This window comes from Schistocerca piceifrons, chromosome 5 (genome assembly GCF_021461385.2).
Source record: "Schistocerca piceifrons isolate TAMUIC-IGC-003096 chromosome 5, iqSchPice1.1, whole genome shotgun sequence".
NCBI lineage: Eukaryota > Metazoa > Arthropoda > Insecta > Orthoptera > Acrididae > Schistocerca > Schistocerca piceifrons.
Genome location: NC_060142.1, coordinates 37722328 through 37739384, shown reverse-complemented (window position 1 = coordinate 37739384; position 17057 = coordinate 37722328). Strand labels below are relative to the sequence as shown.

At 43.1% G+C, this 17057-nt stretch overlaps 1 protein-coding gene across 1 annotated transcript in view; it reads left to right on the top strand.

The window, feature by feature from the left end:
• LOC124798152 (junctophilin-1) overlaps positions 1 to 17057 on the top strand; it is an 889016-nt gene that overhangs the window by 292594 nt on the left and 579365 nt on the right. The window contains exon 2 of the mRNA XM_047261432.1: positions 12091 to 12302. Within this exon, the coding sequence (XP_047117388.1) occupies positions 12091 to 12302 (212 nt within the window). The remainder of the gene's footprint in view (positions 1 to 12090; positions 12303 to 17057) is intronic.

Here is a 17057-nt window from a genome sequence, read left to right as displayed (position 1 = left end):
CTCTAGGAAAGAGAGAGATTGTATAAATGAGGGAAGGAAGTAGCCGAATATACACTCTTGCTAGAAGAACGTGTAGGTTAATGCTAAGGCGTCCAGTAATAACTAACGAGGTAGCAAATTATGATGCAGAAAAGAAGAAAATGTAAAACTGATCTTGACCAGTGCTGGATTAAGTACAGAGCTATCCAAAAGTCTGTTAGCATTTGAATTCAATATTAACGTAGGTAGATAAATTAAAATTGACACACAAGCTTGAGATCACATGCGGCTTTATTGATACCAAAAAAAGTGCACAAAATGACCAACAGGTGGCGCTTCGTATGAGACAAAAGCAGTAATTAGCATAACGACTGATTTTCAATAAAGACAATGTTCTAAATAACAAATGCCAAACATGTCGGCCGTCATTTATCAACAATACCTGTAGTCGAGTCGAGGGACAGTGTTGTGAACAGCAGTGTAAAGCGTCAAGTAGGTATGGTGAGGAATTGCCGTCTGATCTTGTTTCCTTAGCATACCTAATGAGGTTGGACGATCGCCGTGGACTTGCGACTTCAAGTAACCACACTATCAATAATCACACAGATTGAGGCCGCAGGATCTGGGAGGCTAAGCGTGACGGACGTGGCGGCTCAGCATGCGATCCTCACCGAACGATATGCGCAAGACATCTTTCACACGTGTAGCAGTATGGGGTGGAGCACCTTCCTGCCTAAAAGTCGTTCCTTGCAGCAGGTGTTCATCAGCCGGGCTTGGGATGATCTAACTCCCTCTCTCTCAACAGCTGATTTTATACACCATTCTCATGAGGCGTAACCGACGTGTTGCTGTCCAGCGTCATCTGTTGGCCAGTTTCTGCACTCGTTTACGGTTTCAACAAAACTTCATGTTATTTCAGGCATGTGTGTCAATTTTTACCTCTCTACCTGCATTATTACGTGAATTAGTGCATTTTCAGATGTTGACGAACTTTTGGATCACCGTGTCAGTTTTTGGAGGTAGGTACAGCAGAGAAGGTGCTTATCAGTTCATTGTTAGGGGAGATGGTTGACTTAATTTTGGTGCCGCATTGCCCAGCATCGATACCGCGGCCGTGGGAGAAGTTTCGCGAGGCCTGTTCGCCGCCTATGTGCCCCCTCCCCCCCCCCCCCCACGCGGCCCCTGCCCCCGGCCGAATCGCCACCTGTGTCCCGTCCCACTGCAATGCAGCAGCCACATCTAGCGGGGACAGCTAGCCGGGATCCAACCCCGCAAAATGACCACCTCTTTTTGGCTACTCTTGTAAAATTCAGTTTTGTCATTTTACTCATTTTTTACTGTGGGTGTTTTCATTCAGAAGTGTGAAAGAATAAAACGTGAATTAATTTCGCTATCGATAAAACACATAATGTTTGTGCGATATAAACCAACAGAAAAAAAAGAAAGTCACAGCACGATGGAGTTGCGCGACGTAAACGAAAATCGGTAGGCGTATTTTTCATCTGAAAGATGATGTCTATTCAAATTTCGCGCCAGTCGCATAAGAGTGACACGCTGTAACGGTTGTGAGCGTTAGTTATTACATGTGATGAGTTCACGTTAGTAAGGAATTCCTTTAAGGCGACAAAGACACCATTGCCAACATCTCACTGTGTTTGAAGGTGGTCGTGTAATAGGACTACGAGAAGCTGGATGTTCATTCTGCGATATTGCAGAAAGACTTGGCAGACTTGGCGGGAATGTAGCCACTTTACATGACTGTTCGTAGCGGTGTTCACAGGAAGGTACAGTCACAAGAAGACCGGACTTCGGATGGCCACGTGGCACTACCGAGAGGGAAGACCATCGTGTTCGGTGTATGGCTCTGGCGCGTCGTGTTGTATCGGCAGCAGCAATTTCAGCGGCAGTTGGCACCATATCGACACAACGAACTCTCACAAATCGCTTTCTTTAAGGACAGCTCCAAGACAGCCTCCCTTAGCGTGCTTTCCACTGACCCCAAGCGACCATCGTGTGTGACTTCAGTGGTGTAAAGCAAAATTTGATGGGGGGGGGGGGGGGGGGGGGGAGGAAGGCTGGAAATCTGTTGTTTTCTGGTGAAAGATGGGTCTGTCTCGATGCAGTGATGGCCGTGTGTTGGTTAGAAGGACGCCAATTCAGGGCATACAGTCAACCTGTCTGAGTGCTAAACACACTGGACCTACACCTGGAGTTAACGTCTGGGGTGCGATTTGGTATGACAGCAGGAGCACTCTCAAGATTATCCCACGCAACCTGACTGCAAATTCGTACGTCAAGCTGGTGAGTGGACCTGTTGTGCTGCCATTCATGAGCATCATTCCAGGGGGGTGTTGTCCAACAGGATAACGTTCACCCATATACTGCTGTTGTCGCCCAATATACTCTACATAGTGTCGACATACTGCCTTGATCTGCTCCATCCCCATACCCATCTGCGATGGAGCGCATACAGGGCATCATCGGACGACAACTCCAGCTCCACCCACAAACAGCATTAACTGTCCCTGCACTGATCGACCCAGTGCAACAGGCATGGACCACCGTCGTGCAAACTGACAACCGGCACCTGTGTAACGCAATTCATGCACTTTTGCGTGCTTGCATTCAGCATTCTGGCGGTTTCACCGCTTATTAATATACCAGAATTTCACATTTGCAGCGACTTATCTCGCGCTACAATAACCTGTGATTTTGCTATGTTATCACCTAAATATATTAGCTAGCCAAATGTATTCCCAAAATTTCACTTACCTGCACTAATTATTTTTATATGTTGTGCTTTTTTACCCGTCAGTGTAAATATATATTACCAAATCACTACTCATAAACTTTGTATGTAATACTAGGCCTACGAAAGCTAGTCAAAACATTGAGGTAAAACAGATGTGAGCGCCTGAAACGGGTTCAGTTTTTTATCTTGAGACAACGAAATTTCTCAAGAACTACACATCTGACTAAAAACCGGAAAATATGTGAAATATTTTTAAAAATGCAGGGATTGGGACGGGAGTGGATGTTGACTTTGAAATCTTAAATAGAAATATCCCATTATTATTGCAGAATCGGATTCCGCGAGAAAAATAAACGTAACTACTGTATGTAACACTTTTGTCGTTGCGTGGTAGATGACGCTGCAATCGATAAATAACATATGTGAGCTACAAAATAATATTAGATATCGCGAGAACAACGCATTGCATCTAAAGCGTAAACACAGATGTGTTTCGTAGTTTTCTCCATGTAGTTGTTTTGAAAAACTGATTCCTTAATCGTTTGATTTGATATCGTTGCGTGCACGTCGACCCGCATTTCTTAAATACGTTTCTCCATTACTTGACTACATTATTAATTAGAATGCAGGCTATTAAGGTAGAGGAGGAAATTGATATGGTTTACATTTATGGAGAAAGTGCTAGGAATGCCGATAATGCTGTAACTCTTTATGCTCAGCGTTTTTCACACAGTGTGAGACCACGCGCTTCTTTTCGTTGGGTTGTTTGACAGTTCTTCATCGAGGGAACTGCACAACCACGAAAATGAAACCGACGAAAAACAGTTGGGTAACGGTAAGAGAGGGTAATGAGACTGCAATATTAACTGAAGTGAATCATAACCCCCACATTATCACTCGGCAATTAAGTTGTTAATCGGGAATTAGCCAGGGTACTCTTGCCCAACTTTGAAACATAGAAGATATCATCCATTTCATATTTCTCTTCGTCAGAAACTTTATGGTACTGATTTTCCTTTTACCCTTCCTTAGCAAATTTCTTATCCGCAACGATATGGCCTCCTCCACAATTCAATCACTGTAAATTAGTAGCTATGCAGCTGGCGACTGTCTTCCGCCATATTCACTGCAGTGCACGACACTATGCCACTGGTCGCTGATATGGGCGAAAGTAAGGCATTTGTAAGATTGACGGATAGGGGGAAATAAACTGACGCACTCCACATCTAGTTCCACGCAGGTAAACGTACTTGCAGCTATGAATCGATAGAAATGTTTGGAGTTTAGCAATAGTTGGTTTTCCTTCACTAATTATCTTTTTGGAGAATCACTCCAGGCTGATGACTTTGACAGCTGATACTATTTCGTCAAATTATAAAGTTGCTTCCCGAATAACACGTTGCTTGCACACCACATAAGTAGGTATGAATGTCACTAATTCTGTGCTTTGCAGATAAACGTGATCATACTATATGGTTGGAGAATAATTAATTAGTTACTGCTACTTTGATCCTGTTTTTGCCGGCAGAGGCAATATTAATAATTTTGCTTGTACTTTCGCGATGTATCAATTTTCGAATGGACATTGGTTGCATAAATCTATCTATTTTATTTTCAATATAAACCTAGTAAGAGTCACAGTCATTCGGTTTATACGTGTAATTTTGAACGAGAGCATGTCCTTCATTATCGGTTGTACTTATAACAACACTGTCATTTTTCCGTTCAGAGTGTGTAGAGGTCTTATGAGTGGAAACACCTAATGCAACACTTTGGAAGACAATAATGGGCCGTTTGTCTGCCTCAGTGGCTCGTTTTCTGTTTTCGATTACTCGCTGGACTTCCGTATATACTACATCTTCGTAATGAATATCCTCAGCGTAAAGCACAATGACAACTTCTACGATAAAAATACCTTGATGAATGTGCACACTGTGCGAGACACATGCATCACCACATTCTCCGTATAAGCCCTACTCGTAATATTTTACAGAGCAGCTTCATAATATTTTACAGAGCAGCTGTAAGAAGTTAATAAACTGCAAAAAGCCGCATGGCTGCACAGTAACTCCACAGACACTGAAACATTGTTTGAGCGAATGGGTAGAATCGCACTTCTCTGAGTAAGCAAGGAAGTGCTCGCCGTAAATTGACTGGATTGTTCCTAGATATTTTGTGCGGTTGCGATGAAATGCAAAGTCTTTGTATTTGACGGTGGTACCGGATGGTAGTTTCAACCCCTTAACATGTTCCCACCAGGACAACGACTGTCTCATGATGCTAGCGTCTGACGATCGAAGCGGGCAATAGTGAATCAAACTGTACGTTACATGTGGCTGTTTTAAGTTGTTTGTTATTTGCCTTCAGACCAATTTCAGCCAAACTTATTACACATATGACTTACTGTCTGGAAACGAATACCGTAGAATTAGTGTACTCCTAGCAGTGTAGCACTCCTAGGGCTTGAGGGCAGGGGCGCACGAGAGAACAGGGTGACAGGTAAGCATATTTCAGACAATCATGAAGAAATTCCAGCAAAACGTAATACATACATGGCAAACTATCTAGGAAAAATACTGAGCGGATAAGGTACCCTTAGAACCGCTGCTATTGGAGTGGATGTGGCACAGAGGGACGGATAAAAAAAACCCGAAAAGGATTGACGTTGGAACCAAATAGTTAGTTTACTCTGGTGGTTGGTTGGTAACAGCTGCGGTTACATTTCTTCCCTCGGTATTTGTGACGATGAAAATGTGAAATTCTAACAGGTTTCCTTCTTAACTCTAATATGCTGCATTTTCCAGTGAGACTCGTGTCATCGACCACGACCAATAAACCAAATGGGCAGTCTATTAAGTACTGTAGAGTAGATGTGAGATAGCCATATTTCTCCTATGGACCCTTTACGGTGCTTGCTCAAGAATTTGTATGTTATCACACATAGAGTAGATAGCAAGAGAATTGATTATAATCAAATGTTGTTTTAAATTAATCTTAGAATCAACAGTTGAGAGATTTACTTTCGTAATTTGTCTACTGTATTTGTACTTTTCAAAATATGTAGACAATGCAAATTGAAAACCATGTGCCAACTCTGAATTCCAATGCAGAAACTAGCCTTACGCTGGCCATGCTCTTACCGACTGAGCTCTCCAACCGTGGCCCACTATCCACCTACAGCTATGTTTGTTCAGGCACCTGTTTCCTACTTTCCAAACTTCACAGAAGCTCTCCTCCAGAGCTTGCTGGGTCAACACTGCTGGAAGAAAGGACGTAGCAGAGAAATAGCTTATCCTCTGTGTATGAATCGCTTCTGTAGTGAAGAGCATTGTCCAAGAAAGGCAAGGTTTCATGTTCATGTCCTAGTCCAAGACACAATTCGCATCTTCGGGGAAGTTTAAAAACAACGCATATTCCTTTGCAGAGGGAAAGTTCTGAAAATCTACTCTGCCTGACAAAGAAAGTAAAACACTCAGGACGAGGGGAGAAAACGAAATGAAACATCATGCGTTGAGAGGGTGTTTGATCTTCTTACTTCAGTGATTTGAAAATCAAGTCAAATTTACATAGAATTTAGCAATATAAGGTCACTTATCAGTATGAAGTTGTACCCCACCTGGCTTGGACGCATTAAATGAAATGTCGTGTGGCTAGGGCCTCCCGCCGGGTAGACCGGCCGCCTGGTGCAAGTCTTTTGAGTTGACGCCACTTCGGCTACTTGCACGTCGATGGGTATGAGGTGATGATGGGGACAACACAACACCCAGTCCCTGAGCGGAGAAAATCTCTGAACCAGCCGGGACTGGAACCCGGCCCTCTTAACACAGCATTCCGTCGCGCTGACCGTTCAGCTATGGGGGGGGGGGGGGGGGGGATGCTTGTGGATGCATCCAGTGATTCGTTTGGGAAGGGTGTCATAACGCTGTTGTATCCTCTCCTGAGGCAAGTTGGCCCACGTTTTATCGGGAACAGGTTTGCGAGTCTTGCACGTTACAAGAATACCTCAACATAACCCAGAGACTTCATAGAGACACGTACCCTATGTGGATGAGCATTGGCCTGTTGAAAAATGGCACCTCGGTACTGTTGCACAGCAGGTAATACATGCGTACGTTGGATGTACGAATGTATCATTGCACCGTCGAATTTTCCTCGGTTAGTACCAACCCTGACCCGAAATCATACCCGGTGACTCATGCACTGGACGGTAATTCCCTAGAGCGGCTGGTGCTGGTCTACAACCAATAGCGTGGGATGACACAGAATGTTGGAGGAAGTTCGTTACCTGTTATCGGATGACATGTGCAGATGTGAAGGGGGTTATGATGTACCTGATGCACAATACGGCGGTCCTGCCTTCTGGCGGTCGTACATAGTCATCCAGAATCTTGACGACGAGTATGCTTGCCCTCATGCTTCCAACCAGTCCAGCATCGCCACACTGTCACACCCAAATACTCCACAAATCTGGATGTTGCACGATTCGACAAGCTGGTCAAATATAGACCCACAATGATGCAACATTCAAACTGTCAGCAGCTGATAATATTTCTTTCTGTGTCCTTCACATCAACATCTGACGTTGCTCACACCTAGGGATGGGCAATATTTTTAAAAATATCGATGTATGTTGTATCGATTGTTAAAAAATGAATCTATATAATCTTGGCTCATCACTATGCGAGGCAACGGCCTTGCCGCAGTGGATACACCGGTTCCCTTCAGATCACCGAAGTTAAGCTTTGTCGGGCGTGGCCGGCACTTGGATGGGTTCCCATGCACTTTGCCATTTTTCGGAGTGCACTCAGCCTCGTGATGCCAACTGAGGAGCTACTCGACCGAATAGTAGCGGCTCCGGTCGAAGAAAACCACCATAACGACCGGGAGTGCGGTGTGCTGACCACGTGCCCTTCCCATCCGTATACGCAGCTGAGGATGACACGGCGGCCGGATGGTCCCGAAGGGCCACTTGTGGCCTGCAGACGGAGTGCTCATCACTACGCGAGAGAAGTGTCGGGAGTGAAAAACTTCTGATATGTGTTCTGAGCGTGAAATATTCTACCTACCGAAAACATTTCAGACAACAAGATCCCTTTTTCCACTAAATACCAGTGCAGTGATGTGTGTGACTTTTGTGACGACTCTACGTTACTTTTACAGTGCGTCTATCTTTTCTTGACCCAGGCACTCAGGGGGTAAGGAGAGCACACATTCTGCCTCATATTTGGAGCAGGGTGTGGTAATTTCCACCATTCCCATACAGTGATGTCACCAAACGTTTTCGTTTTACACCACATTTGCAGTGATAGAAATAACACAGGAAGTAACAAACTTTCAGGCACATACAGTGCAGATATATGTATCTTCAGATCTGGTGTTCATTTGTTGTACTGAGTAAGAAATTAAATTAAGCTCGTTGTAAGACATTTACTGTTATATTACAAGGACTGGTAGTAGCTGCAATGGGCAAGAAATCTGCCGATGAGAACTATGAGTCAGGAAAGACAGACAGTAATAAATATCAATTTCAATACTTAATATACAATACCGATTAATCGATATACTGATAGCTTACGTTTCAGCGATATATATCGTACTATTATGGAAAAGTATAGATATTTTGATATATCAATATTTTTTGCCTATCTCTTCTCGAGCCCCTTACATGTCGTATTATGCTTGGTAACAACCTCAGACACGAACAACACTAATGTACGCTGATGATCTACCTGTCACAGAGACTTACAAGTCTAATGGTTTACAAAACCAGCCACTGGTGTGTACATGTGCGAAGTTACACTGACATCCGACCACCTCTCCTGGATGCTTCACTTTTCTCTGCAAAGTAGTCTGTGTTTTTACACTAAAGAAATATTTCATTCCTTTTTCTGCCCAGTACTAGACTGGGACAATATGGTAATCGGGATATGCTGGATAATGAGCCATCAGTTATAGATAAAGTGAAACTTTCTGTTACTAAAGAACACAACCAGCCAAAAACATTTTTAAAAAGCTTATCAATGTTGTTACCGGTCTCGGGCTGCCACGTCCATTTACGCCTTCAAATAGCTAACATTTTTAATTGCAGTAATATTTTCATCAGCATCCTACCGTTACCATATGTACTGCATAAGAATATTTGAATACTTAGCCCCACGCTGTATGTTGTGTGGATAGCAAAAACATGCTAATGTGGTTGCCATTGATAAAAAATAAAGTGAAAAAGACTTGTTATAGTGGACGGCGTTTCGTTTTGTTTTCGTTCTTATGTCATTTCGGGACGACGCACAAAGTGTTGAAGTGTAAACACCACTCGCATAGTAAACAAACCAATGTGGCACCCAAACACTTCACAATGTCCCTCATGTCTGTTGGAGCGTCAGATGTGTACTTCACATGTAATGCTTTTGTTTACAATTCAAAGGCTGTCCGCTAAGCAAAGATACCACTCATTTCCCGACAACCAAATCTCTCTACTAATTTTAGTCAAAGAATATGTGTAGGAGGTGCAACATACTAGAAAGTAGACAACAGGGTGTTTGAGTATTACAGACACACGCGAAAAGGGTGGGTAAAAGAAAAATGGACAAGCAAATAATCCTAATGCATTGTGTCGCTGGAATCAGCCTCAACACGTACGTCTCATCATGTGACGCCAAGTGTCAATGGAAAGCGTCGATTTGTTACCCGTTACAAACAAAGTGGTTTTTAATGGGGAATTTTACGTGTCATTTCGACAGAGCGCTCCCACATTACTGTAGAGCATTGTCCTTTTCAATAACGCATATTAACAGGAACAGTAAAATAGTCAGCACTCCAGCAGCGTTCCCGGGTTCGATTCCCGGCGGGGTCAGGGATTTTCTCTGCCTCGTGATGGCTGGGTGTTGTGTGCTGTCCTTAGGTTAGTTAGGTTTAAGTAGTTCTAAGTTCTGGGGGACTGATGACCATCGATGTTAAGTCCCATAGTGCTCAGAGCCATTTTTTTTTAACTCCAGCAGCGATAGCACCGCTCTGACTGGTCCTGACTCAGCAGCGCTACTCAGTCATTACTGCAGCACTGTCTCTGTGTCTTACTGTCCCGTCAATACATATCGATAAAACGAATATAGCACTATGTTAATTTTGGACCACTCTGTCAAATGAGCATGTAAAATTCCACTTTAAAACTAATTTTGTTTGCAACTGGAAACAAACCGACACTTTCCGTCTAGTAAAAGACACGATGAGGAATATTTGTTTGGTCTGACACCGCAAAAAAAGTAAAAATAAAAGTAAAAAATTCAAATATACGTCTGGAACGTGTCTTGACAACTGTTAAGAGTGATACTCGGAGATATTTACATCGTTTAAGATCGTCTTTACAGCTTAATAAATATAAACTTCGTCCATGAGCCCATGAACCCCCATCGGTACCGACCGATCGCCATGTCATCCTTTGCCAATGACATCATTGGATGCAGTATGGAGAGGCGTGGGGTAAGCACAGCGCTCACCTGGCCGTTCTCAGTTTTCAAGATCTGGAGCCGCTACTTGTCAGCCAAGTAGCTACTAAGTGGGCCTCATGAGGCTGAGTACACCACATTCCAGTCCTCAAACCAAGGAAAAATACATGGCAGTATCGGAAATCGGGCCCGCGTCCGCAGTGTGGTAGTCAGCCGCACTGACTACTCAGCTACGGAGGCGGACTTCGACAGTTTGGTAATAAGTAGTATTTGTGCTTGCTTGCGTTCTTCAGCGACAAGCGACTTGGGTAAAATCGCGATCATGGGTAAAAAGAAAATCATAATTTGTGATTCCTGCATTCGACCTGGGATGTAACATCCTTGAGTCTATGCTGCCCGGTGCACTCCGCTATCGACTAGTTAGTTAGTTAGTTACATGTTCCAAAGATAATTTAAACGATTCTTTATCGAAATGATGTGGAACGAGGCAGTTAACAGGATACGTGTAAGTGATCAGTGTTAACATTACTGAACACTTATCATTTTAGACTGATGACCTCAGAAGTTAAGTCCCATAGTGCTCAGAGCCATTTGTACTTATCATTTTACTCCTACTCATGCAATTAACACTTTTTACAGCGGTTAGCACTCTTTAAGTACTAATTCGTCAGTGGAATGGAAGGAATTGACCGGGAGAAATGGTTTTAAATTATACTTAAAACTTGCTTCACTACCTGTCAGACTTTTATGTTATTGGGCAAATGGTCTTTTCTTCTCTTTTTATGCATACTGAACTCCTCTTTGAGCCGCTGAGAGCTGAGATCTTTAACAACGGATTTTCCCTCTATTGTTGTCGGTATGTACATCAGTGCGCCGCACGAGCTAGCCACGTGGTCTGAGGCGACTTGTCACGGCCCGGGCGGCTCCCCTCGACGGAGGTTCGAGTCCTCCCTGGGGCACGGGTGTGTGTGTTGTCCTTGAGTTAGATTACGTAGTGCGTAAGCTTAGGGACCGATGACCTTAGCAGCTTGGTCCCTTAAGACCTTACCACAAATTTCCAAATTTTACACCACTGTTCTTCTGAAACTGTGACAGGTTATTTATGGGTAGTTTCATTGGCAAAAATGTGTATTGTGACGGCGCAGTCAAAAGCCTCGCTTTTTGAAGAGGTGTCTACATATCTTTCGTGGTTGAACACCACCCATAATTCTTACAGTTCGCTTTTGTGCAACCAATACTTTCTTTGTAAGTGATGAATTATGGTTCAAATGGCTCTGAGCACTATGCGACTTAACTTCTGAGATCATCAGTCGCCTAGAACTTAGAACTAATTAAACCTATCTCACCTAAGGACAGCACACACATCCATGCCCGAGGCAGGATTCGAACCTGCGACCGTAGCGGTCGCTCGGCTCCAGACTGTAGCGCTTAGAACCGCATGGCCACTGAGGCCGGCATGATGAATTACTCTAGAAAATTATTTCGTACGACATTAATGAGTAGAAATACGCAAAATCTGTCAGAAGGTTGATACGTTTGTTTCCGACTAGCAATTGTACGGAGAACAAAAGTAGCTGAACTTGACAGTTTGAAAAGCAAAGTAATATGATTCTTCCAGTTGAAGTTTTCATCAGTAGGTACACCCAAAAATTTGGAGCATTCCATCCTGCTTACTGACTCCTACTCGTGTGCTACATGACTTGTTGGTATGGCTGTATTTGTTGTACAGAAATGAATGTAGGTTTTTTCGAAATTTATAGAGAGTATGTATTCAGAGAATCGCTTATTGATTCTTCGAAAAATGTCGTGTACTAACTTTTGTGTTGCTTTCTCTCTAATTGGATTTGTTATAACACTAGTATCGTCTTCAGTTTTGCTCGTCGAATGTTAAGCGGAGGGCTGGTGTGGTTGTTGCAGCGGGAGCACGTTCGAGGGCCAGTGGCAGAATGGCAAGCGGCACGGGCTGGGCGTGGAGGCGCGCGGGCGCTGGCTGTACCGCGGCGAGTGGACGCAGGGCTTCAAGGGCCGCTACGGCGTGCGCCAGTCGGCCACGTCCAACGCGCGCTACGAGGGCACCTGGGCCAACGGCCTGCAGGACGGCTACGGGTCCGAGACCTACGCCGACGGCGGTGAGTACCCCCGCAGCCTCACTCAGCAGCAGCCGTGCGGGCCTTAGCCGGTAAACACCTCGGCCGCACGCTACAGATAACAAACAAGCGCTTTCGTGATGTTCCTAGCAAATCCTTGGAGTTCTAAGTACATATTAAGACTGCTGCCTTTTTTAAAAAAAATTATACGTGGCTGGAGCAACAACCGTAGAATAAAATGTAGTGGAAGTAGTAAACATCTTATCAGTTGGAAATTGAAAGGTTTATTGAAACCCCTTTACCACGTTTTCAGGGTTTATAAAAAGTCTTCTTAAAAAGGAAAATATGGACAACAGACAACCAAATTTCGTGTTTTTTTCTCAGTTTTCTGCTTGTATCACGAAAACTTTGAATTTTTCGAAGATGTACAAATTTAAAGTAGACAAAATTTCCTACAAAACGCAGTATTTAGGTTTGAATTTTGACTAGCAGTATTTTTTTCAGTGGTATCGCAGTCTCCACATAAACCTATGATGGAACAAAACAAATTTCATAGCTGATGGTAGATGAGGCTGTTTGCTCTCTCTCCTGATTCCGCAACACACGCCAAGTCGTGTGACGAGGCCTTCAGAATATAGTGGCCCGGCCGTCGGGTGCGGTCAGCCTCAACACCTGCAGTGGCGGCAAATCAATTCCTTCTCCGCCAGTGTCAGCGAGCTGCTCGCAACACGAACGTGGCTAGCTAATCATTCAACAGCCCGTCCCACTGGACCGCTACGTAATTACGAGCCTGCACGCCGACAGGAAACACCAGTTTAAGCCAGCCGCAACCTGCCACCATCAGTTACCTACTCTTTGATCTTTCATAAGTGGCTACCTGAGGATCAACATCTTTCGAATAAACTGTGGTACAGCCTCACTCTCTCTCTCTCTCTCTCTCTCTCTCTCTTTCACCCGAGCGCGCGCCGAGAGAGAGAGAGAGAGAGAGAGAGAGAGAGAGAGAGAGAAAGTCCGAGGTAGAGAAATAAAAAGTAGCGAAAATAGTCACTATGAATCCATCACTATTGATCATCTTTCATTATCCTCTATTTTGAATCTATAGAGATAGCAGGGAAGTAAGTTCTACTTTGAAGTACAGTTGTTGTTGTTGTTGTTGTGGTTCTTATTGTTGTCGTCGTCGTCGTCGTCGTCGTCTTCAATCCAAGGACTGGCTTGATGCAATTCTCTACGCCATTTTATGCTGTGGAAGCCGCTTCGTTTGTGGGTATTTGCTGCAACCTACCTCCATATGAAGCCGCTGAAGGTATTCAAGACTTGGTTTCCTCCACAATTTTTACGCTCCACACATCCCTCCATTACCAACTTTAGGATTCTTTGATGCCTCAGGATGCATCTCATCAACCGAACACTTCTTTTAGTGAAGTTGTGCCATACATTTCTTTCTCCTCTTTTCAGTTCACTATTTCCTTATAGGTTATCCGATCTATCCATCAATCTTCAGCATTCTGCTGTAACATCACATCTCAAATACGTCAGTTGTCTTCTAGTCGGAACTCCTCATCGTCCACATTTTACTTCAGAACAAGACTACGCTCCAGACAATTACCTTCAGAAAATACCACATAACTCTTACATTTGTATCAGGTGTTTACAAATTTATCTTTTACAGGAATGCTTTTTGTGGTGTAGGCAATCTGCGTTTTATATACTTTCTAATTTGGCCATCAGTCACTTTACTGCTCAAAAGTCAAAACGCGTCTGCTAATTTTAGTGTTTCATTTCCTAACTTAGTTCCTTTTGCGTCATTTGATTTAATTATATTGTATTTCATTATCCTTGTTTTACCTTTGTGATTTGTTTTACTTATCGTATGATGACTGGAGAAAATACTAGACAACTATTTACAACAAATATATACATTTCTACAAAGATACAATCTCAATTAGTAATGGGTTCATGGACCTAAGTCCAGGTTTAACATCCAGTCAGAAGCTTCTGTATACAAACTGTGGTCTTCTGTTGTCACTTTGAATGCTCTAAACGAACAATTAAATGTTTTATATATACTGTTTGCTATTCTTTGTCGCAGTGGCATTGAGGAGACGACCTCCATCCCCATTAGAACAGCAGTGTTCCACATTTACCGCGGTCAGTTCCGATTCCGTTCAGTTGCATTGCAGATAAAAATCTGCTAGTCGCCCCCAGGGAATTAGTTGGTCATGTCTCGTGGAAGCTTGCTTTTGCCATTGACTGTTCTAGGCATCTTGCATTTTGAAATATCTATGATGCAGGCTGTGCGCCACGATGGTTTTCTAGATCTTAATCGCTGATACACTGAAAATGAATTTTCTAAATGACATGATAATTGTAGTTTATTTTTTATTCTTGTCCACACGTTCGCTGATGACTGTGATCTTAGTACGGGTGATGGGAAAACATTAGTGAGAACGGGTAGCTAGTACGTTTACTTGGGACGATTGCACCCTGTTATGAGGCCCACTGCTTGACTGAGCTGTGTGTCAATTATTTTGGTGTGAGCACTATTTACCCACGTGGAACAAGAATATTCTGCGACAGAGTATGGAAGAGCTGAAAGCGATGATCCGATGACTGTTGCAATGGCATCCCAGTCAGTAACTGTTAACTTCTGGAGTACATTGTTCCGCGTTTTGATTCCAGTTGTCACATTACGGAGATGGATTTTATGTGTCAAAGACGTGTTTAGGGTCACATGTAGTTATTTTGATGTGTTCCAGTATTGGAGAGTTTGACCTCCAACTGTGATGCTGGGTATGGGGTTTGCTTGTATATTCTGTAGTTGGAAAGCTGATGTTCATCTTGCAACCTTTTTTCAAGACGCCATCCATTCCGTTCACCTGAACTTCCCAGTTCTTTGGAGTCTCTAACAGAATTACGATGACATCGGCGTAGCTCAAAGTTTTAAATGCCGCTCTAGGAGCTTCAACTTCCTTTGGTGTATTAAAGAATAAGTTAAACTAGATTATATACACAGATATTGGTAATAATGGTGTTTATTACATCGGTAAGTGGGTCTATTAACCAGTTTCCTTATAACTCCTTGCATTAGTACTACTACCTTCTTATGTTGTAGTTACACATACCTGAATAGACAACAATAATGTTATTAAGTTAATTACATAAAATTACAAATTAACATTTAATCTTGACAACTAGGCCGCAGTACCTTACGTCACTTCATTGGACTCTTTAACGTGGAAAAGTCAGTTCTCGTGCTTTATTCAAAGTCAGGCCCTCTGCTCCACACTTCTTGAAGGTCTCACATCTGAGATGTAGAGCCGCATATTCCACAATCAGTATGGGTGCATTATTATTTTCTTTAACATTTTTCCTGGACCAGGGAATCCGCAAAAGTCAATACTAGCTTTAGTGAATTGCAGGTCCAGCTGCACTAAAAGTTTTGCTCTTGAGTAAAACCAAAACGTATTCAGTTGATCTTAGACTGTTGGTCACAGGAGATGTAAAAATCCATAATCCTCTCCTACAGGTGCCGAATGAGACGGGCGTCATAAGGGGGGGGCCTATCCCGATGTTCTCTCCCTTGGCAATCGACACTGAAGTATTTGATGATTTTCATGACAATCCTGGATGGTTCAACGATTTTAAGCACATTGTATGTGGGTTTTGCATGTACGGAGCATTACCTGTTATGGAAAATGCATCCATCCTGATTGCAGAATGGTACTACAGGATCGGGAGCCATTGGGAACATTGAAAAGGAAAGTATGTCAGAAAATGTATTTTTAAAGACAAGAGAACATGCTACCTGCCTGCTGAGATGTTGGTCGTAGCGTAGCTGCAGTGATAGACTAGGCCTACTTCCTTCGCCTAAATTTTCTACCACTGCTGGGAAGCATTTGGTGGGTCTACTGTCACTTCGTTTTCATGGAGGCGCAAGCGTCATAGCCGTAAAGCGTCTGTTCTCTAAAATCATTGCATCAGATTTCTCCAACAACAGCTCAGTAATTTTCGACTGTCGCTTGTTTCACCATTCGCCGCCGGATTCCTCGAGGTTTGAATTGAATATTCGCGTGCAAGTGCTGTGAATTGAAGGAGTGCGACCTTCAAGAAACTATTACTTTTGGGTGTCGAGCAGAGCAACTGACTCTGATCAATGACAAGTGGACTGTCAACTCCACGCTAAGGACTTCGGTCAAGTGGCGCCAAGTTCTGCAAACTGTCAAGCGTTGAACGTTAATTTGAAATTATTGTGTAATTCACTTGTTAGCACTATAGTTATATATTCACGTATACGAAATTGCAGAACTATAATAATATAATACTAATGCAAGGAATTACATAGAAAAGCGTAAAGATTCGCACTGTTTCATTTCTGTGAACCTTTCAGATTTGAATGTGACCATGTGCCGTATCACGCACTATGAATTCAGAATCGGATCGTTTTGTGAAATGACTTTAAGTATTTTATTACGAACAACTGTTACCACTCATACACAACTCAAAAACAAATTCAAATGGCTAATTATTCTTAAAGAAATTATAAAATAAAAAACAGCAGTCTTTGCGTGTGTGCCCGCCAGGATTCACTGATAGATCTTTCTGCCCGGACGAGAGACCTACTGGCCCCCTTTGTCATTACGCCGCATGTCCTCATAAAAGAAAATATTTCGAATGAGTGCTTATAAAATTCAACTTTATGTTTATGTGGCAAAAATTCCGACACAAGCTTCAGTTGGAAGCTTAGACGGGCCATAGTATTCGCAGCATTTTGTCAATAATCGAAGGACTGTAACATTC